Source organism: Drosophila miranda, chromosome 4 (assembly GCF_003369915.1).
Source record: "Drosophila miranda strain MSH22 chromosome 4, D.miranda_PacBio2.1, whole genome shotgun sequence".
NCBI classification, from domain to species: domain Eukaryota; kingdom Metazoa; phylum Arthropoda; class Insecta; order Diptera; family Drosophilidae; genus Drosophila; species Drosophila miranda.
The window spans coordinates 8,017,674-8,043,001 of record NC_046677.1 but is presented as its reverse complement, the minus strand read 5'-3'; the positions used below and the strand labels follow the sequence as shown (position 1 = coordinate 8,043,001).

General features: G+C 43.7%; 4 protein-coding genes and 1 non-coding gene across 8 annotated transcripts; 1 reads left to right on the top strand and 4 right to left on the bottom strand.

The window, feature by feature from the left end:
* Positions 1 to 160: 160 nt before the first annotated feature.
* LOC108163533 lies at positions 161 to 1,075 on the bottom strand. The gene is made up of 2 exons (XM_017298886.2): positions 965 to 1,075; positions 161 to 905 (listed from the first exon to the last, which is right to left on the bottom strand). The coding sequence occupies exons 1-2, from the start codon at positions 1,046 to 1,048 to the stop codon at positions 354 to 356; spliced, it is 636 nt and encodes a 211-aa protein (XP_017154375.1). The 5' UTR covers positions 1,049 to 1,075; the 3' UTR covers positions 161 to 353.
* Positions 1,076 to 2,602: 1,527 nt separating this feature from the next.
* Positions 2,603 to 6,050, bottom strand: LOC108163495 (zinc finger protein 239). 3 transcript variants are annotated; one of them, XM_017298818.2, is made up of 7 exons: positions 5,778 to 6,050; positions 5,259 to 5,448; positions 4,989 to 5,189; positions 4,503 to 4,926; positions 4,172 to 4,439; positions 3,918 to 4,121; positions 2,603 to 3,854 (listed from the first exon to the last, which is right to left on the bottom strand). In XM_017298818.2, the coding sequence occupies exons 2-7, from the start codon at positions 5,412 to 5,414 to the stop codon at positions 3,419 to 3,421; spliced, it is 1,689 nt and encodes a 562-aa protein (XP_017154307.1). In that variant the 5' UTR covers positions 5,415 to 5,448; positions 5,778 to 6,050; the 3' UTR covers positions 2,603 to 3,418. The 3 variants fall into 3 exon arrangements, with proteins under 3 accessions (XP_017154307.1, XP_017154306.1, XP_017154308.1); XM_017298817.2 differs by having other exon boundaries at positions 5,259 to 5,429; positions 5,778 to 6,049; XM_017298819.2 differs by having other exon boundaries at positions 3,918 to 4,106; positions 5,259 to 5,429; positions 5,778 to 6,049.
* Positions 6,051 to 6,749: 699 nt separating this feature from the next.
* Positions 6,750 to 14,622, top strand: LOC108163824 (lipase 3). 2 transcript variants are annotated; one of them, XM_017299312.2, is made up of 4 exons: positions 7,799 to 9,494; positions 10,365 to 11,527; positions 13,191 to 13,922; positions 13,980 to 14,622. In XM_017299312.2, the coding sequence occupies exons 2-4, from the start codon at positions 11,273 to 11,275 to the stop codon at positions 14,382 to 14,384; spliced, it is 1,392 nt and encodes a 463-aa protein (XP_017154801.1). In that variant the 5' UTR covers positions 7,799 to 9,494; positions 10,365 to 11,272; the 3' UTR covers positions 14,385 to 14,622. The 2 variants fall into 2 exon arrangements, 1 of the variants encoding a protein (XP_017154801.1); XR_004472816.1 differs by lacking the exons at positions 13,191 to 13,922; positions 13,980 to 14,622 and adding an exon at positions 6,750 to 6,920 and having other exon boundaries at positions 6,983 to 9,494; positions 10,365 to 10,973.
* LOC117189190 lies at positions 7,906 to 8,090 on the bottom strand. Its single transcript, XR_004473246.1, has one exon. It is a non-coding gene; the product is annotated as a U2 spliceosomal RNA (small nuclear RNA).
* An 8,000-nt stretch (positions 14,623 to 22,622) lies between the features above and the next one.
* LOC108161214 (ionotropic receptor 40a) lies at positions 22,623 to 25,246 on the bottom strand. The gene is made up of 6 exons (XM_033392921.1): positions 25,194 to 25,246; positions 24,384 to 25,005; positions 24,024 to 24,320; positions 23,543 to 23,966; positions 22,982 to 23,486; positions 22,623 to 22,923 (listed from the first exon to the last, which is right to left on the bottom strand). Exons 1-6 carry the CDS (start codon positions 25,244 to 25,246, stop codon positions 22,623 to 22,625), a joined length of 2,202 nt encoding a protein of 733 aa, XP_033248812.1.
* Between the last annotated feature and the right edge of the window lie 82 nt (positions 25,247 to 25,328).

Genomic DNA, 25,328 nt, shown 5'->3' with positions numbered 1-25,328 from the left:
TTCTTCGATTGTAGAACTAATCGTATTACATACTTTTATCCAACCCATCGCTGCACATCGTTACAACAGTTTGTTCTGTTCCATAAACATTTTATCACTATATTTCTCCTAATATCGGCTTTAATTATCTATCATAAACTGTACCCCAAAGCACTTCTTATCTGGATTGATAAGTTTATTCGAGTATGTATTCATAAAAATCGTAATCATATACATATATTTGTACCCATTTGAAAGCCTTGAACCCGTTTACTGATAACACTGGAAGGTCATTTCAGTTTAATTTTTTGGATTTTGTTGAAATAATATTTGTTCGTTTATTTACTATGCACAGGTTCCAATCCCTCGAAAGTCTAGTACCTATTCCTGAAGCTAAGAACACGCTCCAGCAAAGGCTCATGCTGCGTGAAGTCGGAATCGGTGTACTCTGCGATTGCACTGAACAGATCCTGTTCACTGTTCACAGTGGATGTGCTCAGCTTGGCCTTCATTAGGGTGGAACCTTCGACAAAGTTATTGTAGAACTTTCCATCCTCAATGGCGAAATCACTGGCCACGCCAAGCAGACCCAAAAGGTTTACTGCAATTACTTGAGCCTCGGGCGACGCTGGATTTAGTTGGCCCTGGAGTCCCTCGAAGACAGCTTGTAGGCCATAGACGTGGTCGAACTTCTGCTTTAGAGAGCCCGTCTGACGGACGACCCTGCCACGATCCAGATACGACTGGAGAGTTTCAGTTCCAGGACCACGATTGTTGGCCGGAACGCTCATTACAACCTGATCCACAAACTCCAGCGTTATGTCCAGCATGTTGTCCAATTGAACCTCGCGAATTGCCTCGGCATATTTGAAGAATTGGGCGATGATAGCATATTGTGATTGAGGAGGAGCGGCACTACCAAGGCTCTGTGGATTTAAATGTTCTAATGTTTCCTTTTTTTTATTTATGCTTATAGGAAACTCACCAGCACAGCCAGAGCCATAGCCACAATAAGAGAGTAACGCATCTTTGCCAAAAGTTTCGACTCAACTGCAAAAATGTAGAGCATGCTAAGCGTTTTTATGGGATTGGCATTATCTCTGGCAAGTCTTGGCGGAATCTGTGCTTTGATCTCATTATTTTAAATCATTTATTCGTATACATCTACATTAAAAGCAGCTTTGGCCAAAATAATCGAAATTTAAAAAGGTCTCATGTTCTTCCGATGAGAATGCCCTCATGATATTGGGGTTGTTGTTCTCCCGCTAGAAACTGGAGATAAGAGAGAGAGAATTCCTCATCGTACAGACAGCTCGATTTGCTCTAACCAAATCTGAATTTCCACGAATGCGTATTATTCTTACTGTAACTAATGGGAAACCAAGCGATCGGGGATATTCCCCCGATCACGGGCAGGCGTGGCACGCTCGGATCGAACAATAAATGGCAGAGTTATGCCTATATAACAAAATCAGTCGCCTTTTCTATTATGGGTGAGGATGTAGGAGTCTTTGTAAAGGATCAAGAATGTATTTTTGAGCACGTGGAGGCGTGGCACGCCCAGATCGGATAAGAAATAGCGAAGCTATAGCGATTTAACTAAAAGTCTATTACAAAATAAAGTTTAACGGCATATCCTGATCGTCCTTTATGTCATTGATGGAGTCAAACGATAGAGGTCATCCGGCCGATTAAAAGGACACCCATCCCGTCAAGATCGGGTGAGAAATGGCCGCGTTATAGAGATTTAACTAAAACTCAGTTTAAAATGAACGGACCATATGTGGCGCCCCACAACTAGCGGTCAATTCTCGAACTACGCCACAGATGGCGATCGTCAGTGAACAAGTAGTTCAAGAAATAGCAGGTGGGGGCGCCACTGTGCAATCGAAAAAACACCAGCAACCTTCTGCTGATTTCTGTTCGCCTGGTATCCCACATCAATTTCACGTTGTCGGCCGCAATCGCGAATGCTCAATCCGAGAAATTGGTCTGGGGTAGCAGGCCAACAGAAATCAGCAGAAGGTTGCTGGATTTCTTTTGTGGGCCGGTTTGGGTGGGACATGGCTTCCTGTTGTTCAAAAACAAATCACGCCAATCCCGTTTTGTTTTCTCCATTAATTGTGGTTTGATCTGGGTGTGCGATGGTTTCCTGCGATCGGATTAAAATCCTTGCTTTTATGGAGTCCTTATTAAGGACCAAGGATCAAGGATATTTTCTCCAGTCATATCTATCTTGTTTTCTCCGTTATTTTCGGGCTGATCGGGACGTGCCATGGCTTCCTGTGATCGGAAAAATGTCCCTGATTCAATGGAGTCCTTATCAAGGACGAAGGATACTTTCTCCAGTCATTTACACATATCTTGTTTTCTCCGATATTTGTGTGACGCTCAAAGCATGCTATGGATATCCTAGATCCTTCAAAAGGATATCCCCAGTCCAAAATATAACATTTACTCGGATATTTGTGGCCCGATCTGGTATTGCCATTTTGTCCTGTGACCGGAAAATTGTCCTTGATCCTTGACAAGGACTCGGAAATCCTTTGCCGTACAATTCTGTTTTGCCATCGTTGAGAAGGGCAAGTCGAGTGGGTTAGTAAAAATGGTAATTTTTATTCAAATATTTATTTGATTTATGTATTATGGTAATACTTATTTAAATGTACATAAATTGTATTTAAATGGTTTTCGGCTTACGACTAATATTGTTTTCGAACGCAATGTTTGTATCTATATCGTATGTATATACTTTCCTTGAATATATACAGCTGTATGTGGTTGTTTGTTGCCTGCGCAGATTCTTACGTATTTTGCTTCTAGATGCGCTCCTGTCGTCCCCCGCCCTGACCACGTACTTTAAATCCGTTTAATTACACCTACAATTTGTATACGGAAATAGACTATAACACTTATAGATACCATACCATACCACATACTCGTTTATATATACATATATATATATGCAAATATATATGTATGCATTTAAACTTATACGAATATCTATGTGTATTTTACAGACTACCAAATAAATTAGGTTCATTCGTTTGTTTAACGTAAAAAGCGTTTTCGTAGAGCCTACCGGAAAGCTAGAGTAAAAAAAATATATATATATATATATGTATATATATGTACTATATATGTATATATCCTATGCGATGCCTAGCTAGTGTTGTTGGTAGTGCTGATGATTAGGCTCCTCCCTGTCCCTGTCTTCCTCCCTCCCGCCGTCCACTCAGTATCTCGATGAGGTGAAAGCAGCAGTGCTCTCCGTTTCGGTCGGAAGAGGCGGCGGTGGCGGCATCTGGTAGTAGTAGCCGGGATACGGCTGCGTGGGAGGATACGTTCCTCCTGAATGGTAGCCCGACGGTGTTGCTTCTGGCGCTGCCGGATCCTCGGAGCTGATCATCGACTTGGCATTGGCATTCGTTGCTCTTATCTATAATCCACTGATAATCACCTCCTGCTGGGCTTCGTCATCCATATCGGGGATCTCCTGCTTATGCACAATCATTCCATCCGCTCCGGGTTGGCGCGGGGCCGTCTGTCCGTACTTCTGGTGGATGCCACGATGGCGTTTCAGCGCAAAGCGATCGGCAAATGCCGCCGAGCAGATTTCGCACTTGTAGGGCTTTTCTCCGGAGTGAACCTTGGCGTGGTTCTTCAGATGCGCCGCCTGGGAGAAGGCCGAGCCGCATACTTCGCACTTGTATGGCTTCTCGCCGGTGTGGATACGCCTATGATTCCACAGCGTGGCATGGCGTGCGAATCCCTTGTCGCAAACTCCACACACATACGGACGCTCCCCGCTGTGCGTCCGCTCGTGATTCTTAAGATGTGGCGATTGGGAGAACTGCATGCCGCAGGTTTGGCATCTACGCGAAGGGGGAAACCCATTAGTAAATCAATACGGATATAGAAAGTAAGTGGCCACTTACTTGTACGGCTTTTCCCCCGTATGGATGCGCGCGTGGTTTTTCAGATAGACAGCCTTGGCGAAGGCCAGTCCACAAATGCTGCATTTGTAGTTCTTTTCGCCGCTGTGAAGCTTCTTGTGGGACCACAGACTCGAGTAGCGCGAGAACAGACCACCACAAATATTACAGCTGAAGGGTTTCGAAGGATTTCTGCATGACGAACACCTTGGTTTTGTTAGCGTAGATTTGGGGTTGATCTTTAGCTTACTACTCACTCGGTTTTGACGGTAACGGACGACTTGACCGAGCCACCGGCTCCGGTGCCGTGGGAATGTTGCCCGACCAGCACCACGCCAGAGCCATTGCACTTTTGGCACTTGGTCATCTGCTGGGAGTTGCGCTTTTTCACTGGATGGTGTCCTGTTCCGGTATTTGGCTCACGCTTGGGTGTCGTGCCACCCGTCTGTGCGGCCACAATTTGCTGGAGCTGCGCCTGAGCCTGGGGTGTGGTTGATATGATCTGCACGGGATGCGCCATTTGACCTGCACATCAAGGGAATGGATTAAATTTCGTTTCCTAATCGTTTCGTTTGCGCCACCACTCACCATCCTGCGCCACGAAGAGTTGCTGCTGCTGGGCCGCCTGCTCCGCCTGCATGCAAGACTCACATCGGACTTGCTTTGGTCCCTTTCGTTTGGACTGCGGCAGCATGGAGGTTCCGCAAGTGATGCACTTGTTGGCCTTGGAATCATGTTGCTGTTGCTGCATCACAGACTGCTGTACGGGATCCAGCGTATCGGACGCCACAATTTGTATTTGGCCCATCTGCCCGTTGTTGATGATGTTCTGTGCCTGCACCATGCCCTGGGCATTCACCACAGCAATGGAGTCGCCTCCCTGCTGGGAATTGTGCTGCTGCTGTTGCTGCTCACCCTCGGTGTGCATTCGCTTGTGGGCGTTGAGCAAGGCCAGGTGTGGAAACATGTCGGAGCAGACGTCGCACTTGAAACTGATGTTGGATATGGTATTCTGCAACGGAAAGAAGCATTTTACATCTGATCTGGACAGCTCCCTCTATAAGTTGTACTTACCGCTGCTATCGGCTTGTTCTGATTGACGATTTGTATGCGTCCCTGGGCATCCACTGTGGCTATGCCCAGAGCAGTGCCCTGATTTAGGGGCATTCCGTTGACCAGAGCATAGTTATAGCCCCCAACGGGCTGGGCTATGTAGCAAGTCTTGTTGTCCTCCGAGGTAGCCAGCTGTGCGAGATTTACAGTACCTCCATTGCCCTAAACGAAGACACACCACACAGAAAAATTAGAGGGACACAGTTCCAGGAATCACGCTGCACAACTCACATTTGTTGTATAGTAAAATGTTTGCTGCTGCTCCGTTTTTTGGCCCTCTATTTTCGGCTGCTTCAGAATTGTGCCGTCTGCTGTTTGATATTGTATTGTGGCCGGTTGCCCATTGATAGCATTTGTAAAGATTATGTTTTTGGTGATGTCTTCCATCGTGTAGGCAAGTCACTTTAAAAGACAACCAAATCTTATATTATTTTATTATTTATTTGCCAGATGCATTTGAAATTTCTGATTCACGTTTTCCAACAATCAAACACGCGACGCCACCAACGTTCAAATGCGCAAGCGAGACGAATATAGTGTACACACAAAAGGCAGGGAAAAACGACTGATTAAAAATGGCGACGATGAGACAGAAAATATGTATGCGACACAAAATTCATTAATTTGATGCGGCTGCCGCCACTATTTCGACCTTTCACTATGCTCATTTCCGTCGTATTCATGCCGCAATCACTTTGCAAATACCCTCAGCAACTTATACATTGCCCACCTTTCGTTTTCACAAGTTACCTTTTATGCAACCAGCCACACACCAATTTACAAATTCTCTAGTACCAGACGATTTTTCTTCAATTCGATTGATCCGAAAGGTTTTTATTGGACAGCCGGCTTGGATTCTTATTTATAGCACTTCAGTTTTGTTTAGAATGAAAGCAAAACGTTTTATTATTGTTTTTTCTTTTTCTAACAAATTCCAGCACGAAAACTTTCTGCCTGTTCTTTCGAATGAGTGCAGAAGGGAGATGGAGCGAGATGCTTGCTTGTGTGTGTGGAAAAGTATGACAGCACGCCCAGGGAGAGAGAGAGAGCGCGTGGTAGAGTTGTAACGTAGCGAATGATAGCGTGCTGTTAGCGCAATGTTAAACAGGAAATTGAATTTAATAAATTTAGTAATAAATAGTCCGCAAAACATAAGGTAAATATGTGTATACAATTTATTCTTTTTTTTTGTAGGAAACCACCAAAGGCTTATTTCTAAATAGTATTGTGTAACGTAGCGAATGATAGTGTGCTGTTAGCGCAATTTTTGGAAACCTAAGGAATATTTCTAAATAGTCCGATTTATTTCTAGAAATGACAGAAAGTGCTGTTAAGCGCACCTTTCTTTTTTTTCAGCAACACACGTTTGTTGCTGAGACACATATTTAACCACCAGCAACATTTAAAGGAGGGCGGATTTGAAAGAGCGGCCTTGGGTAACGCGTAACGCTTGACGAAGGAAATATAATCAAAAAGATGGATTGAAGGACACAAAGGGGGTGGTAATCACCCCCTATGAGTTCCGGAAACGCCGTAGATTGTGAGAAGCGTCTCATCATATTTCTGAGAATGTATTCCAGTAATGTCAATGCGCTGTTTCATTGTTGACATATTTTGTTGCGATAACTCTGTCCCTTCTTTGATGTTATTTTTATTAGCCAACTGGAATGAATCGATGGATTATATGTAAATTAATTTTAATCAGTTGATTATTTCAACATTATTTCATTTCATCAGTCTTGAGCTGTTCAGCACAGAGAAATCCACGGTTTTTTTAAATATAAATCAGTAGCATTTTGGATTGTGTTGAGAGAAGTAATAGCAATGCAGTGTTCCATTGTTTTCATATTATTTGCGATAACCTTTGGGAGATCCGTGTCACAGCATTGTGAGGTGAGGGCAGCATTAAGTTTATTGACTGCATAAATCTAAAGAACATTAATGCGCCCCAATAGGTGGATGAATCTCAACACGAGTGCGGCGGATACTGTTACGGAGCTGTGAAACCGGTCCTGGAGTACCTCGCCATCCTTCAAAAGCGAGTGGAGTCCTACGAGGCCAAACAGCCCGCAGATACTCTATCGAAAATCGCGCAAATGGACAAAAAGTTAGAGACTCTAGGAAGAGAGTTGGCGATCCAGCAGGAATTGGAAAAGAGCTCACAGTCCGCAGATACTCTCAAACAACTGGCCAAAATTGACGAAAAGTTAGAGGCAGGATTAGGAAGACAGTTGATAATCCAGCAGGAATTGGAAAAGAGCTCCAAACAGCTAGCAGATACTCTATTAAAAATCGCACAAAACGACGAAAAATTAGAGGTTCTAGGAAGAAAGTTTGCAATTCAGCTGGAGTTGGAAAAGAGCTCGCAGATGAGACTTCAAAGATTAGAGCTTTTCGAAAAAATACGGTCCAATTATTATTACATTGAAACAAATTGTAAAATTAACTGGAAAGATGCATTGGATAAATGCCATGAGATGGGGGCTCACTTACTGAATCTGGAAAGCAAGGATGAGATGAAGGCTATCGGCAGAATGCTGGATAAGACCCAGAGATATTGGATAGATCTGAACGATATAAAAAAGGAAGGAGAGTTTATTTCGGCCACTACTGGCTTGCCGGGAACATTCTTTCACTGGCAGGAAAACGAACCCAATAGCAGGAAAAACTCTGAAAATTGCGTCGAGCTAATTACCGCCGAATTTTGGATGAACGACCAATCATGCAATTACGAAAATTACTTTATTTGTGAGACACCTTGGGATTCACTGTAACTTATATGACGATTCAGATTATATTACAAGTTGTGTGAAACGTGCAACTGAATACAAATTTTAAGAACGTTTACCCCTTTCAAAACTAGTGTGCCACTTAATTACTTAGTTGAGCTGAAAATCCCGGCGGTACTGCAATACAGCGCCAGCCCGCGATAGAGGTGGTGAAAGCCGCTAGCATTCCGTCTGATTCCAAAAAATCAGTTTAACAATTGTTGTTCTCCAAGGGAGAAACCATCAAATGTTACGCTAATAAGAACATTTCTTGGCCATTAGGCCGAGAAGCAATGACTGAACTGGCAAAACCATTTGTTTTTCTTGCTCCACGTGTAAACGTCAATCAAGATTATTGCAAATTTTAAAAACACACCCAAAGAGCGTGGGCGGCAGTTTTGCGAAAAGTGCGTGCATGACTAAAGCAAAATGAAATCATAAATCGAAGATTGTAATCGTGGGGTATATTCTATAAACGAAGCGGTACAAACTCTATTATATCTCTTAAAAACTATACCAAAATTAGTGGCAAAGCTATGATCACTTCGGGGATTGTTTGGATTCTTAAGATGAGGAACCACAAAGCAATTCAATTTATTTTGGTATGAAAGCAGATCGGTTTATTGTTGATTTGGTGTTGAAAACTAGCTTAATATTTTGTTCACGTTTCTTCCGCATTTCCTAAATTGGAAAAGTGCTGTGGTGTCCATAACTTTAATAACAATAAACGTTTAATTGTATAAAAGATACATTTCATAAACACGTTGAAATCCTATCTGTCACATTCAGAATTTTATTTGGATTAGACCATATCCAAACCCCGATCTTAAGCGAAAAATCTTCTTTAAATATTTCTTGAACAAGGCAGCACTGGGTCTCCACAATCTTTACCAGCATTCCCCCAGATTCTGGCCAATTGTCACGACGTGCAACCAACTGCTGCCGACAGTTTCGTGACATGCGTTGAACGTTTTAAAGCAAATACGAAAAAATTCAAAATTCATTTGCAAAATTAACCTTGAAATTGCTTGCAAAATGTCTGCTATTACAAGCCCCAGTTTGGAGCGACGCGCCGGTGCTTAAAACATGTTAGGCCAGTGCTGGGGGGCTTTCCGAGAGAGTGGTACGATACTCGTACAACGGGGGGAAGAAAGCTGAGGAGAAACGGTAATAGTCGAATAGCCGAATAGGAAACAGGTTTGGTTGAACTTGACCCGCAAACGTTGTGTGCCGTCCGCCCTATGACTAGATATTATTCCATAATTTCCCATTACCACAGGCTCTGAAGTAAACAAAAATCGTATTACGTTGTTGTGGCATGGAGTCGCTTTCTTGTAAACAGAATTCTTCAGTAAGAACAAAACAGTCATACGCCGCAGAGAACAACAACAGCTGATTCTTCGATGAGCCGCTGCTGCTGGTGCTCTGCCTCTGCTGCGTCATGTCATGAAAAGCTTTGCGACAACCAGCTTTTGCGAGCTTTCTCGCCCAAACGATCGCGTCGCTGGGGAGCTAAGCTAGTTTTATTCGTAGTTTGAAAATTTACGCACAGACATCGGACAGGCAGCGGAGCGGCACGAGCCGGTATATAAATAAATTCAATTAAAGAAAACAGAAGACAACAAAACAAAAACAATAACATTTCATATTTTCACGTCGCAATGCCGGAAAAACTGTGGTGTGACTTTCGTTTGTGCCGGTAAGAAAAAGATTTAAATCAACTTTTTTCATTAGCTCAGCGATCACTCGCGTGGAAGTGGATCTTCGGAACGGTTGGAGCATATACGACCTTGCCTAACAACAACATAAAAAAAAGAAAAAAGACAAGCAAAGGTTAATTTTTTGGAATTGAGTTTGCAAATAGAAATTGATTTGACTCGAGTGACAATCTTTAAACAATTTGCATATAAATACCTTACAAATATGTCATCCAGAGAGCCTACATAATCAGATCGTGGGAGAGATTGCCTGGTGCGACAATGACCTACTGAAATGTTTCTAGAGCTATCTATGCATTTCCATTTTTAACGATGGTTTGTGGCTTCAATTATAGCTATATTTTTTTTCTTTGGGGAATGACTAATAACAGGTGTAAACAAAGTGGAATTACTTATTAAATACACCCGAACTCTACCCCTACTATTTACATTTTGAGATCATCTTTGAGATCAGCTTTGACATCATTTCTTACTGTCATCTTCCATTGTTCACCTGCCAGTCATTGACACGATCATCTCTCCCATTAAACTTAGGACCCCCAATGAAAACAAACTACAGATTAAGGAATGGAAACTACTGAGGCGGAAAGGGTTATAATTAGACAAAGCCAAAGTCTTCAATGGGTGGTCCCGGATCGCTGATAGCTGATAATGCAATCATTGAAGCGTTCGTTGTTCGGGTAATAATCTTTATAGAGATTAGCAAACTCTCGATTGGATCAATAGATATTTGCGAAGCACACAGGTGTGAGATTATTTATGACTTCCGGCAATCCTTCCACCTGATCTCCATGCTACAATACCTTTTATGCACATCACATTTACAACAATTCGATTTCATTCACTTGCAGTTGAACAGCCTCGTCAGACCACACCAGACCAGACACTCCTCGTCTGTCCAAAAGTTCACTTTTGACGTCACTTTCCCTGGTCGCACAGAGAGTCGGCAGAAATTTCTAATCAGCTTCGGGCTTTCGTACGAGTGTTCCTTTATGAGTGTGAATTTCCTGAAGAGAGTGTACTTTGTGCCCTTGAAGGTGAATCGCTGAAGAACAACGGCACGCGCCGGATGCCCTCAGTGTCAATCGAATCGGATCGAATCGAATCGGATCGGAGAGGGCCTTGTTCTATTGTCTATCGCCCGCTGAAATCGACCAAGAGCCATAGCAGATGGGCGAGAAATATTACGCATAATTAATTGAAAATAACAATTGCAAAATACATACTATAAACTCATGAAGTGCATCGCGCTGCTGATTAAGTGAGTGTACTATAAGTAATCGTAGCATCGATGGACCCCAGTGGATCGGCCAACTTATCAGCGCGCGTAAAACAATTGTAAAAACATAAGTGTATGTGAAATCAAAGCAAGCGCGTGGTCATCTAACGAAACAACAATTGCAAAATAATAGTACTAGTTTAAAAAAAAACAACAAAAATTACAAAAAAAAAAAAAAAATGTACAAACTAGCCGAACAAAATTTATAACGAAAGAAACGAAACACCATATTCGTAGTTAGTTTTAGTATCAGCTCGTAACACCAACGGAGCAGTCCGTGAAGGGGCCGACTCTGGTGGCTGTTTGTGGCTAAATACAGAGAGCCACAGAGCCCAGCCGAGCTGTAGAGCCGTAAATCCGAGAGGCAGGCAGGCAGGCAGGCAGGCAGGCAGCCCACCGGCTAGTCAGCCAGCCATCAGGCCAGCAGAGAGGAGGTAACAAAAACCGACTGCACGCGGGCCAAACCGTGTCAGTGCTTGGATGACTTCGACGGCGCTTGTTCCTTTTCCCGAGTTAACGCTCCCAGCAAGAAACTACCAAAAAGTTATTACTAAATATTGCGAGCACACATACAACATGTTGTACCAACGGCTAATGCAATGCTCTACCACCAATAGTTGTTGCAGCAGCGGCGGCGGCAACTGCACATCGATCGTGCCCCGACTGCTGCTGCTGCTGATGTTGCTGCTGCTGCTGAGCGGACAGATCGAGTCGGTGGATGGCCACAAAGTGACGGTAAGCGAATGTGCGGTGTTCGGTCTTCGGTGTGCAACCAAAGTGGTCAAGCTGGAAGATTGGCAAAGATTTCCCAGATACAGGTACATTGGGTAACGCTAATTATACAATTTGGCCTGCATTGCGTATACTTGATGCAAAATGATGGTGCAATAAATCATAGAACGGAGAATGGATTCCTAAAGGTCTGAAGATCATGTTCTAGACAGTCGTAAATCGATAATTTCTACACTTTCCCAGATTAGATTGGGCCACTTACTCATATTCTGCTCGGAAAAGAAACCAAAGACCACTTTAGAAACGATTCGTCGATTATATAGCGGCTATAATTGCACAAATTTGTGTATTTTATTTGTTGCAGTTCAAAGATTACCAAAACAAAGGAATAGTCATAGAGATTAGAGTGCATTTGCTTAGTAACGAATAGGAAAAGGAAAGAAAATCGGAAAAGTTGAGCAACAGATCTAGGGAAGATCCGAATGATTAAAGAAGGGAAATTTACCAAAAAGCTATTAATTACCATTAAGTGGAGAGCTGTTTCTTATGAATCGATGAGAAATAGATCGATTGACACTTGTTTTATCAAAGGTATCATTATCAATAGATATCATGAGCTGACTTTTGCACACCTGATCGCCACAAGATACGAGCGTGTATCAAATTATCGGCATGACATACGTAGCTATGTTTCGTTATGTCTTTCGCACTTATTGATAAAAAAATTTTTAGTTTTTGTTAGAACATGCGCCGGGCAGGCCCCTGGCTTTCCCCCTTTCTATATGGCCGCCCCCGTAAAATGCTTCCGTTCGCGCGCATGATTAGCGCAAATATCAACTACGAACGGGTCATATATATTCTGTACGAGTATTACTACAAGTCTGTGTGGGAGAACGCGAAGAACATAATGTATATACATATATGTACGTACATATGTAGGGAGACACGTATGGCATATAGCAGCGATCACCCGATCTGCTTCTGATCCCCGATGCCTGACGCAACGATCTGCGATCGGAAAATATCAGCTGCTCTACTCCTCTGATAAGATGTTTAAGTACGAAACTATGTATAGCCCACAAATCAACTCTTGCTAATCGAAGAAACAAAAAGAAAGCTTGCCAAAATGTCTGTGTATTATATATGGTATATGTATACTATATAGCAGTGCGGGTCCGCCTAATGAATGGCCCACGACATGGGCTGATTCCTTGCTTTTTGCTCGACGTTTCTATTATTCCCATGTTTATCGCTCGTCGGTCTGCTATGACGCGCTCTTTGTGCTTGGACTTTGGCCTCTCTATAGTCGGATCGGTTCGTTGGGTTGGTCGAGTGCTGAGAGCCTCTCACCTTGCGGGTTTGTTTATGACATTATCTGAAGCGAAGCGGTCTTACCCTTTTTTTTGTGCAAAAAGTTCCCTAAGATACAGGCAGAGATACAGATACAGAAACACTTGTGCAGGTGATAGATAGCCGTAGATACATACATTGGATAGTTGGACAGGTTGATGGTTTAATGAAATCATCGTTGAGGGTAGAAAATGATCTTTAAGAAGATGATCTGATATTGGGCATACAAGAAAACTTGATCCAAGGAGTACATTACCAGTATTTGGGAGTTTCTGGACTAAAATAAAGATTCAACAACAGACAATCCTTTTTTCAGGCCACTCTAATCACAAACCACAACTATCCCGTGGAAGAGCACACAGTACACACGCCAGATGACTACATTCTCACCATCTACCGCATTCCCACGTCCCCGAAGCTGCAGCTGCATTCGAATGAGACGATCCAAAAGCCAGTGGTATTCCTGCAGCATGGCATCCTCTGTGCCTCCGATGACTGGATCATCAATGGCCCGGAGACGTCGCTGGCCTACATGTTCGCCGATGCAGGATACGATGTCTGGCTGGGCAATGCCCGGGGCAACACCTACTCCCGCCAACATAAGCACATCCATCCGGATACCTCGGACTTCTGGAAGTTCAGTTGGCATGAGATTGGAGTCTACGATCTGGCTGCCATGCTGGACTATGCTCTATCGGCGAGTAATGCCAACTCGCTGCACTTTGTGGCCCACTCGCAGGGCACTACGACATTCTTTGTGCTGATGTCCTCGCTGCCGTGGTACAACGAGAAGGTGCGATCGGTGCATCTACTCGCCCCGATCGCCTACATGCGCAACCACTCGTTCATTCTGTCCAAGCTGGGAGGCATCTTCCTGGGTTCTCCCTCCTTCCTGAGTTGGATTCTGGGGAGCATGGAACTTTTGCCCATCACCAGCATGCAGAAACTCATGTGCGAGCACGTCTGCTCGGAGGGATCCATGTTAAAGTTCCTGTGCTCGGGGCTGCTCGACTTTATCGGTGGCTGGGGAACGCGACATCTCAATCAGGTGAGGATCTTAATCGATCTCTTTCGAGTATTCTCTTGTAATCTCTGTTTTCGTTAGACCCTTCTTACAGATGTGTGTGCCACCCATCCGGCTGGGGCCTCCACCAGTCAGATCATCCATTACCTGCAGCTCTACGCCTCCGGGGACTTCCGGCAGTACGATCACGGCAGGGAGCAGAACGAGATCATCTACCAGCAGTCAACGCCACCCGCCTACAATGTGAAGAACATCAATAGCTGCGTTCACATGTACTACAGCGACAACGACTACATGTCCGCCGTGGAGGATGTCGAGTATCTGGCCTCTCTGCTGCCCTGCGCAGAGCTCTACCGCATTCCGTACTCGGACTGGAACCACTATGACTTTCTGTGGTCCATCAATGTGAAGGAAGTGATCAATAATAGGATAATAGACAAAATGGAACGATACGACATAGAACACGCCACAGGAATGAGTTTTTAGGGGAAATAGCCAGATAGCCACCCTCTATAGCGGTCTATAAGAACAATTTTAGCCAAATCTAAGCACTGTATATAAAGTATAAACTATTCTATAATAATTTAGCTAGCAATCATAATGAGATAATGAGCCTGTGCGTGATATTATAGTAATTAAATAGTTCGTAAGGTTGCTTAAGGTTTGTGAATCAGCTCCTACGAATTTTTGTATATATTTTCCATAAATTGCAAATGCTAATACAGGTGAATTTTTTTGAATGTGCCACCATTTTACAAGTCTCTATGAAGCCCTGGCATGAATGGCGCGAAACAGTAAACCAGGGAACCAGTTCAGGCTACACTGTGATAAGTTATTTTTGCATTGAAATTTCTGTTAGCTTTCTTTACGTACGTCAATGATTTCCATTTAGTTGTTTTTGTTCTGTTTTGTTCAGGGCTTTGGTTTTGAAAGAGGAGTAGACCTTTCTCCAAATCAACCAGGGTTCCATTAAAGCTATTGTGATTATAATTTGTCCACTATATGAAGTATAATCTACTAAAGAAACATGGTATATTAATGAACCAGGAAATGAAGAATGAAACATTCCCCTCTTCACTTTGTGAACATAAGTACATATAAATATATAAATGAAATAACATAAAATTTATATTATTTTTAAATGTTTTTTAAAATAATTTAAAGCATGCTTTTAGGAGGTTTCTTATATAAAGTACCTCCGAAGTTGAGTATTGCATACTTTTGTGGTATAACTTTTTCCATTACCGTCCATGTTCAAATCTGTGCTAATTGTGAGTATACTTCGGCGGGAGATGCTCCTGTTCTCTTTGCCAAATGTGGGCCCATTGGCACATGGCTCCCAATTTTTGAAGAACTCTACCAGTACTATTCTTATTGTTGTATGTTTATAATGAACGAATTAAATTATTAGATAGTAATATATTTTTAGGGATGAAATAGGGTTCTAGTACCACATGAAATCGAAGGCGTAGAGCGCTTATTCTTAGGTATCTCGGATGATGTTTTATTATAGAATTAATGTATAATATAATGCAATAATGAACTTAATTCTCGCACGATTTAAGGATAGTTTCAATTAGTAAGAAATAAGTCCCTCAATGCCATCAATGTAGAGGCCCATTATCCATAATTTATGGCCCTATTTTTTATCCGCTACCAAAAAAATCCCTTGCAGGACATATCCACATTTCTGGGAACCAAAAATCCAAACTGTTTTCGCCTTTTGTTTGTGTGGTGCTCCAGCTTTAAGTAGCAGCAGCTCCGTGGCGGTGCCGTCATAAATTACACTTTCAAATTATTGGTCATGTTGCACATTTGTGGAAAAGCCACGAGGTGCGAGGTATGGCTGCCACATTTGGGTCAGCTGCCGCAACAGCTGTGGATGGATGTCGTTGCCACCGCCAGAGCCGCCTCCACAGAGTGCCACAGACACCGCAACAGCATCGCAGCAGCAACGCAGCAGCCTTCAAACGCTAATGCGGATTTACATTTTTATTTAATTTAATTTTCATTTTATTCATTTGGCCAAAATTAATTGCTGGCTGGCTTTAATACAATGGACGCTGCGGCTGTAGCTGTGGCTTTTGGAGCGCGAACTTCGTGGCAGAGCTGCGGCTTGCAAAACCCAAAAGAAAGAAAAGACCACGGATCTGACGGTTTGGATGGATGGCTGTGGATGGCTTGGAAGACTCTACCACGAAGATGGATAGTTGTGGTAATTAAAGCAGCAACAATAATGTCTTGATTGCAAATTCATTTTTTGGTTCAACGTTCTGGGCAGGCAGGCAAACATTTTCCATGCTGCACGCTCCGTTGCACATCATTGCATTAACTTACGCTTACACTCGCAGAGTTTTGAAGTTTTCAGCTCAAAGAAAAATACTACATAAATATTTCAACATTTGCGTGGCCTGGCGATTTGTTAATATATGTACAATGTACAATGTACATCGGTACCTTTTGTCCGCACGACGACTGGACTGTCTTTCAGTCTTTCTGTCTGCCTGTAAAACACGATCACTGCTAGACGACTGCCACGAGTACTCGTAGCTGCTATTATAATTAAGTTCATGGCAAGCACAACACAGAAACAGAAGCCCCCTCCCAAAAACACTTTCAAAAAGCCCATAAAAATAGCAACGCAACTGCTTGGAAATACTTGTAAGAGTGTACGGGCATTGTCCATCCAAAGTAAAGCAGCGCAAGTGCGTGGAGAAATTTCCTATGCCGTATATTTTGGTATCCACACGAGGGAACACAGCACCGAAAATGTTGAGATATTGGATCATCGACTAGCCATGTACCCTAAGGCTGTGGGGTGGTTAAATTGTAGGAGAATTTGGAACGCTTCAACGGCCATGAATCACATACCATCCGATGTGCTCTAGAAATCTTTTGAGTCGAAATTTTGGTACGAGAAAGGGCAATAAATTATACTAATCTTTGCAGCAAATTTCTCTCTAGAGGAAATTTTGGCCTTGCAGAAAAAAAACATATTCCAGAAAATCTCTGAAAAATGTTTTTTAAGCAAAAAAGAAAATTTCGGTTTTCCTATTACTTGAAAGAATTAAAGGAAAATTTCTCTAAGAAAAACTTTTGATTTCCAGAAATCTCTTTGTAAACAATTAAATTTTGAAATAATATGAAAACTCCAAAAGTAATTCCATTCAGTTGTTGAGAGTTTTATGCTCGTTCACTGCTCGCCCGTTAAGCTTTTTTTTAGGCGTTTTTTATAGTGTACCTTAATTTATTTAACGCATAATATTAGCAACATGTTACAGAGAAAATGGTAACGTAATTAAACAAATTTCAAGAGTTTTCAGAAAGACTTAACTGCTTTAAAGTCTATCCTTAACGGTATTGGAGGAATACTTTTGAAATGTAATTTAAGTAAAGACCAAATAGAGGAGAATATTTATATGATTAAGAACGGAACATCAAAAAGATATATGGAAAAATGCTTTATCCAATATATAGGATAAAAGATCGTTTTGCATTTCCCTAGATTCCCAGCTGGTATGCAATTTTCTCCTCAAAACTCTAGTCCAAATAATGACCGAGTACCCCCAATGCCAATGGCAATGCCAAGTGGCCATTCCAATTTTACGAGTACGAGCAGTAGTTGCAGTATCCCCCACATCTATTCACTTACGCTTGAACCAAGCTTTACTTTATTTCTCGTCGGCATCTCTTTGGCTTTCGGCATTCGTCTGGTGGTTTTGTTGCATGCAAATGAGTCGCGTTTTATCGCAGGGGGGCCAAGAACTGGGGGGGGGGCAGCAGACAGTAGACAGCAGACGATAGATAGGCGGGGGGAAAATACAGAAAAAAATACATACAATAAATAAAAGCAAGTAGCATTGCGTTTTCACTTTCGCATCCCCCCTGGTGGCTGGTTGCCGCTCGCTCGCTCGCATCGCCTTCGCTTTTCATATTTACAGTTTACAGTTAATTTATGCCGGCACAACGAATTTTCACTCTCGCTATTTTTCCGCATTTTAGACTGGGAAAGTGGCTGCGCATCCGCCAAAAAATACAACAAACCCAGGCCAAGCACACCAAAAAAAAACAAAAAAAAAAAAAACAGAAAAAAAGACAGGCAGAAGAAGGAAAAAGAAAATATCGAAATAAAAAATGCCATGTACTGGTAGTCGTATACTATAAAAATAGCCAAAGCCAATGCCAATGTCTCCGCAGACGGAGACGGAGACGCAGTCTAGAGTGGGCCCAAAATTTGTGGCCAAGTCCGAGGAGAGTCAGTCGGTGGCTGGGTAAGAGATTAGAAAGTGGTCGCCTGGCTGCCAGGTTTCCATCGAAGCCGCCGACGACTCTAACTCTAACTCCAACTCAAACTCCGACTCCAGAGCGCGGCCAGACATGGCAGATTCTTTGTGAAAAACTGTGCCGCAGTCAGCAGCCGATGAGGGGCACCCCAGACACACACTCTGCGCGAGGTACGACTCGCAAGTAATTGGCATTTTTGCATGCAGTTGCAGTTGTTGCTGCACCAGGAACCGGCTGTGGCTGTGGCCGTAGCTGTGGCTACCAGTGGATCGATCAGAGTGTAGTCAGAGGAGGGGAGGCCCAATGAAAGAGAAAATTGGCCCCAAATCAAGTTCACTATCATTGAACGTCTGCCCCGATGGCGGTTTCTGTAAACTAATATTTTAAAATTGTTGATTATGATGACTTTTCATTTCGCTGAGATCTGGATTGCAGCGCATCAGAGCCACGGCATCAGCAGCAGTTGCAGCAGTATCCCCCATCATCTTTGGGGCAGCATCTGCGGCAGCAATTGCAGGCGGACAAAGTGTTTTTTTAATTTGACGTTTGGCCACTGCCCGCCGCCGGCGGAGGAGGCGGTACAAAGACGCATTGAGAGCCACGGTCCGCTGCACTGCAATCCCCAGGAGAAGTTCCACACATCAAATGGGAAATGTGGAAAGATTTCGATTTAATATACAGCCAGACACCACCTACTATCCCTACAATCTCCCTGCCTACAGTGGTACTTCTCTTAGAGGGATTTCCATGAACTACATTTTATTCCGATCTCTTGACCTTTAAAGCACTTGTAGAAATATAGTCCTAGTTTCTTTAAAATTGATTAGATGTTAGCCGCCCCTTATGGTTTTTAAGTTCCAAGAGTCCACAAGTTATGGGTTATTCTGCGTTAGATTAGGTTTTCCCATTTAGCGAGGGCTCTCCGTAATGTTGAATATGAAGTAGTACCTGTAGTACCCTCCAATATGCAATCACAGCAATGGTCATTCGGGGAGCGCTTCCCCAATCCCCAGCAGGGTATCTCTTTCCCACTCCCACACCCAGCTGTTATCCAACGAAATGGAAATGGCAAGCCATAATTCACGGCACATTGAATCTTTGGCCATCCAACATTCATCATCTAACCATCATATTGCAACATATATGAGGCAAGGCAAGGCAATATGCGTGGTGGGCCGGCCACGCCCACTCCAAGTCCGACTCCAACTCCGACTCAAACTCCGACTCCGACTCTGAAAAGTCAGGAAGCAAGGCGTTTGTTTGCCTTGGGGCTTGGCCCCCTACCTGGTCGCTTCCGAGTGCCTTTGGGAAACGCTTCTTAATGCGAGTTTTACGATTATAATGCAGTGTGTGTGTGGGGAAATAAACGAAGCGTCGAAAACAAATTTGTATATCTCCGCAGATACAATGCTACCTATATGTGCATATATGGGTAGTGGTACGGCTATGGCTCTGAGGTAGTGCTTATGTGACCCAATTGTGCATGGAAGAGGCGCACAAATTACCCGAAAATACGAGATAAGAAAGCGAAACGGTTAGAATTTGTTTTTTCAGTTAACGAAGCTGAAAACTGGTGAAAAGGAGGGGCTCTATTATGTTGAGTATAGTTGTTGAAGAAGTACTTAAAAGATCCCATAGGAATTAGTATACCTTTTCAGAAGAATTCGAACTTTTCTCTGAGAATTTCAACGACTTCAACAAGATGGCTTTAAGGATTACAAAAAAACCATAGATGATAAATTAATCATCGATTATATTCAAAAAGTAATCGGTGAATAAATGAAATATTCCTTTTGTAATGTGAGGATTTTAAAAATGGCAAACATTCCACAGAACTTCTCCAAATTAAATAAAATTTTAATGGCATCTCTTGTTGTGTGAAAACACTTTCAATTGTTGAAATTTCAGCTTGAAATAATTAAAGTAATTTATAAGCTCTATTATCGCACAGAGAACACACTAAACAATAAAGCTAAATTGTGAGTACAAACACACATTCTCTCTGGGGGAGGGGGGAAGTACAGACACAGCCTCATTAAATTATGAGTATCTCTTTAATGTCTGTGTTCCCAAGAGCAGAAGATGGAACCCATGCTGAACATGTGCTGAATCACACGATCTGTTCAAATGACGATCTGGTAACCTTTTGGATCCCATCCGACAATCATCCGATGCCATCAACAAACTGTTGTTATTATAGCCCACTTCTGTGGCAGTAGTACTTCTGGCCGTAAAAAAGGCAACAGGCAGCATAAATTTCCGTTGGAAAGCCAAAAAATAGAAACTATATAATTAGTAATGGCTGTGGGTACGCCCCAAGGCGTTACCATACGAACATTTCTAAGGCCCCACAACCCCAGCCCCAGTCATATTCCCATCCGCAGCTGCAATGGCAACAAACAAACAACAAACAAATATTGTTCAATGTAGCCGTACCACAAAAAGAGGCCCTAAATATTGAGCCCCAAACGAAACCGAAACTCTCCATATCACGATATGAAGATGAAGATGACAATGATGTATGGGGATTCTTGAAACCGAAACCGAAACTGAAACCCGAATAAAATGGAAATGGAATTGGGTTGGGGCTTGACTTTCGCATCGCCTGACACTTGAAGAGAAGCTGAGCTTGTGGATGCGGCGATCCCAGGGTAATGGTAATGATGTATCTGGAATGGAACCCATCAGGAACGAGTACGAGTACGAGTACTCTTACCCATGTCGATGTCTCGATGGCCTGCAAATGCCGGTAAACTGGCTAGAACCACTTTCTACTGAGTGACCGACCGCAGACCAAAGTAAAAGTTAATTTCTTGTTACCCCCAAAGCGGACGCCGGGCCCCGGCACCGTCACCGGCACCGGCACTGGACTGGACGAAGACGTTTCAATTTCTGCCTCAGTTTTGTCTGCTCTTTTTTTTTTGCCTCTTGTTTTTGCTTAATTACAGCGTGAACAAATCATGAAACGTTTTATGTTTTAGGTACAACGGAATCAAGGGAAATTAAGTAGGAGTAAATGTGGTTACAACCTGAGGATACCTCTTTATTGAAGGGGAGTCCCATTAGGGTAAGAATAAAGAATACAGCGAGTAAAATAAGCATATGGACATATCTATTAAAAGAGACGCACATAACAGTGGATATAGAAGATATTACGACTATTGGATACCCTCAAGAAGATCTCTGGTAACTGGCCTTCATTATTTCTGGCTGTAATTTTCATTAAATATGTGGATAAAAGCCATATGTATAGCTCCACTAAAAGGCAGTCCCTATCTATAAAATAATAGATTTGACAATGATTTAAGACAGTGGAAAAATAAGTGTCTAGAAGTCTACAACTCTAATATTTTTCTTTAGCTCTCATTTAGGCTCTTCCTTCGACCGACAAGCGAATATTTATGCAGATGCACTAAAACCACCTCTTATATACATTTCATTCGGTCGAATACAACCATTCACTCTTCAATTCCATAGTAGCAAAACTTTCGGCTACCGGTTGGCCCTGGGGGGAATTTTTGCTTCTTGTTACCCACTGAAGAGGCTTATTCTTCCGCTGCTGCTGTTTCTCTTCTGCTGTAGCTGCTCTTCAGATCCCTTCTGTCTGTGTGTCGCAGTTTCCCGTGGCAAAGGAAATGGGAAATTATTATGAAAATTATGTTTTTTTTTTGCTTGGGAAATAGGAATTGGAATTGGAGCGCACGAAACGAATACTACAAACAACAAATTCAAACAAAAGACTTAAGAAACAAGCGCATTGGGAGGCATCGCTAACAATGGGAGCATCATCCAGTGGCAGCTGTAGATGGAGCCCCGCATCTGTTGAACGAAAATTATTTATAGCAACATCTTGTAGACCAGTCGTGGAGTGTGGAATGGAGTGTGTGTTTTGGCCAAAAGCTCACATCACTTCGTATGGCCGAAATACAGGCGGACAGAAGACCCGGACGGCACATTGGAACACACAGAGTGATGCAATTATTGTGGATTGATTGATGGGCAATAAAGAGCTTCATTGCCAAGAATTGGATGTATTTTCAGACACTCCGCTAATCCATGGGTAAACTAAAACGCATTTGCATAACTACAGATCTCAATACCTGTATAAAATTAGAATTAAAAACCTCAAAGAGTGCAAAGCTAAAGTGGATATAAATATCCCCACTGACAAAGCAAAGACCTTCCCTGCAGATCGTAGACTTTTCCCACTAGACGTAGTCATCGTTTCGGGGACAGCCGCCGCTCAAAGACCCCAAACGGCCTGATGGATGCTCATCCAAGTTTTGGTGCAAAGATTCGCACGGTAAAGAGACGAGTGGAAAGCTTCAAGCGGCGCCAGCGACGCAAAAAACGAAGATGACAGCTCCTCAGAGCTCTAGCAAGTGGAAGAGCACAGAAAAGTAGCTCCAGAAGCAACATGGAAGCTGAAACAAATGAAAGTCACTCAAAATTCGCTTGAAATCTGTTGGTAGTCCTACCCGCCGCTAAGGAACCCACACCTAGGGCTATGAATGCGCCTTGTAGCATCCTTAGATTGAGGGCACTGATGATTTCGCTGTCCTGATTGGGCTCCTGGGTCTGGGCCTCGCTGCTCTTTGCATTCGAGTTGGCATTGGCACTCTCTGCGGCAGCTAGTTCTTTAGATTGTTGGGCCTGATCTTTGGTCATCTGACGGGACTGAGCCGTGTACTCTGCGGTGGTCATTTTGTCCAGGATTCCACCCTCAAACAAATGGATGAGGCTGCAGGAGAAACAGCAGTGATTAATAGATGGAATAGCCATCAAATACCATTACTAACACATCATTCAAGCTATCCAGAAAGGGACAACCAATCTGCACAGCCACTGCAGAGTATCTCGTGTACAATTTCTGACTCAATTGAAAGTTCTTGGCCCCATATTGCTGTATATTGAAATAGAGCGTTTCTCTGCCCCCAAGCACTGCCTTGTTCTCTCCGCCATCGGCTATGAGCTTTATACCCGCCTCCACGGAATCAATAAGGAAGCTCTGATGGCCATCCGGCTGCTGCTGTCGCATCAGGGCGTACAACTGCCGAAACAGCTCTGTGCCATTCTCCAACATCTCCAGGGAGCTGCTCTCCTTCTCCACATACAAACGATAGCCGTCACGGATCATGGCGGATTGAAGGCGCTGAAGCGTATTGATCGGCGCCTCATGGGCCGGCCGGGCAAACTGGGAGGTCAATTGGGCGGAATACACATCGGCCAGGACATAGGTGGCGGCTATCCAATAAACGATGGTCAAGAACTTGGCCCGATAGCCATGATAGAGCTCTTGGCAGGCTGGAAAAGGAACTGGCATCACTCTCAGATACATTTTTGATGGATCTCGTACCCACACTGCTTCAGGAACAATCGAAGGGTGAACCAGATGCACTTCTCAAACAGCTGCTCGGGCATCCTGGGCGCCGAAGGAACCCTCCTTCGCTTGACCTTCAACACACATGGTGTAATCTCCTTTATGTACGCCATGTAGATGCACAGATCTCCCAACTGCTCCACATCCATGTTGACGTGCCGCCGTCGCCAGATATAGGGCATGGCTATGATCCCATAGAAAATTGGTCCCGAAAAAACAATCGTGAGTATAAGATACGGCCAAATGTCCTGCTTGAAGGGTCGCATAATGGCCAGGGCTTCGTTTAGGCGCCGCGGGGCATGGGTGGCAAAGGCCCCCGAGTCCGCGAGGGTAAAGAACGAGAACTCTGTGGCTTTGTGGCGCTCCCAGCTCAGGCCCACATCGCCCAGAAAGAAATCTGCCATCTATGAATGATAAACAAAGATTATTTATGATTAGATTGTCTCCCCTTTGATGCTCACTCTGCTCTGCAACAGTCCTATGCCGCCTGTAAAGCTCTCATTCGACTCTTTGGCATCATCCGACTTTAGTGATCCTTGCGTGCGTCCTGGGGCTTCAATATACTCGAAACGAAAGTTCATGTGCTCTGCCAGCAGCATAAGCAGGCGATGATCTCGTCCTCCCGTGACTTTGACTTCATTGCACTCGAGATTGTCTCCCGATTCCCCAGAAGCCTCTCCCGATGCCTCGCCAGAGCCCTCTCCCTCGCTCGAGTCGCTGTTGTTCTGGCCATAACTGACCCAAAACCAAGGAGGGGACTAAAAGGATAAAATATTCTTAATTCTCAAGGAAGTCCCCAATAAATCCCTGATATTCCTTACATGAAAAACCGGAACACGAAAGATTCTACCCTCAAAGTTGGCATAAACCGATCCTGCAGGTGGCAGCAAGGGGGTTCTCTGCAACCCCAGATTATCTCCATCGAACCAGTTCACGAGCCGCAATTCCCCATCGCTTGTGGGCCTCGCCTGGTTGTAGTAGATCCTGAAGGCCTTTTGGCGTGGTCTTGTTATGACCACCGCCCGCATGGGCTCTTCGAAACTCAGGGCACTGGCTGTGGGTGGCCAGCGGGCGCCCCAGTAGAAGATAAACAGGCTGAGCCGATGGGCCAGATGACGCTCCTGTATCCGCTCCGATAGCTCCTTGGGTTCGTCCAGAACCAGATTCACGCACTCGATGGCGCCCTGAAGATTTGCTTCGATGTGCTGGAAAAACAGTTCCGTGTCGTTGAATATCACCGATTTGTAGTACAGTCGATGGAGGCGCTGTATAAAGTCATCCACTTGGATGCCCTGATCGTTCTCGCAGCAGGCATTCATCAAACTAAACGAAGGCAGGGCCAGAATGGCCAAAGGACGTGGTCTCAGTCCATTGATAATCTGCGATAGAGCTGCCCAAAACGAAGCATTGATCTCTATTCCATCTAAAGGGTGATCTAAATACCTATTGCCACATCCGACTCATTCGCAGGTCGATAGGAGACCCTTGTCCACACTTCCGGACTCAGCAGCAGGCCCAACAACACCAGCAACTTTTGCATTTTTCAAGTGTTTTGCAAGAGGTCCTGGCGCTGCCTCCTTATATATGTGCCGCTTTATGACGGCTCGCTTGATGAGCAATTATAGCCTCACTGCCTAAATATCACATGTCGGCGAGTCAGCGAGTCAGCCACCAGGCTGCTCATGGGCCAAAAGGAACATCGACTGACAGCAGGCAACGACAGCTCCGACAGTTTTCAGCTGGGGGCCAGAAGACCCAGACCCAAC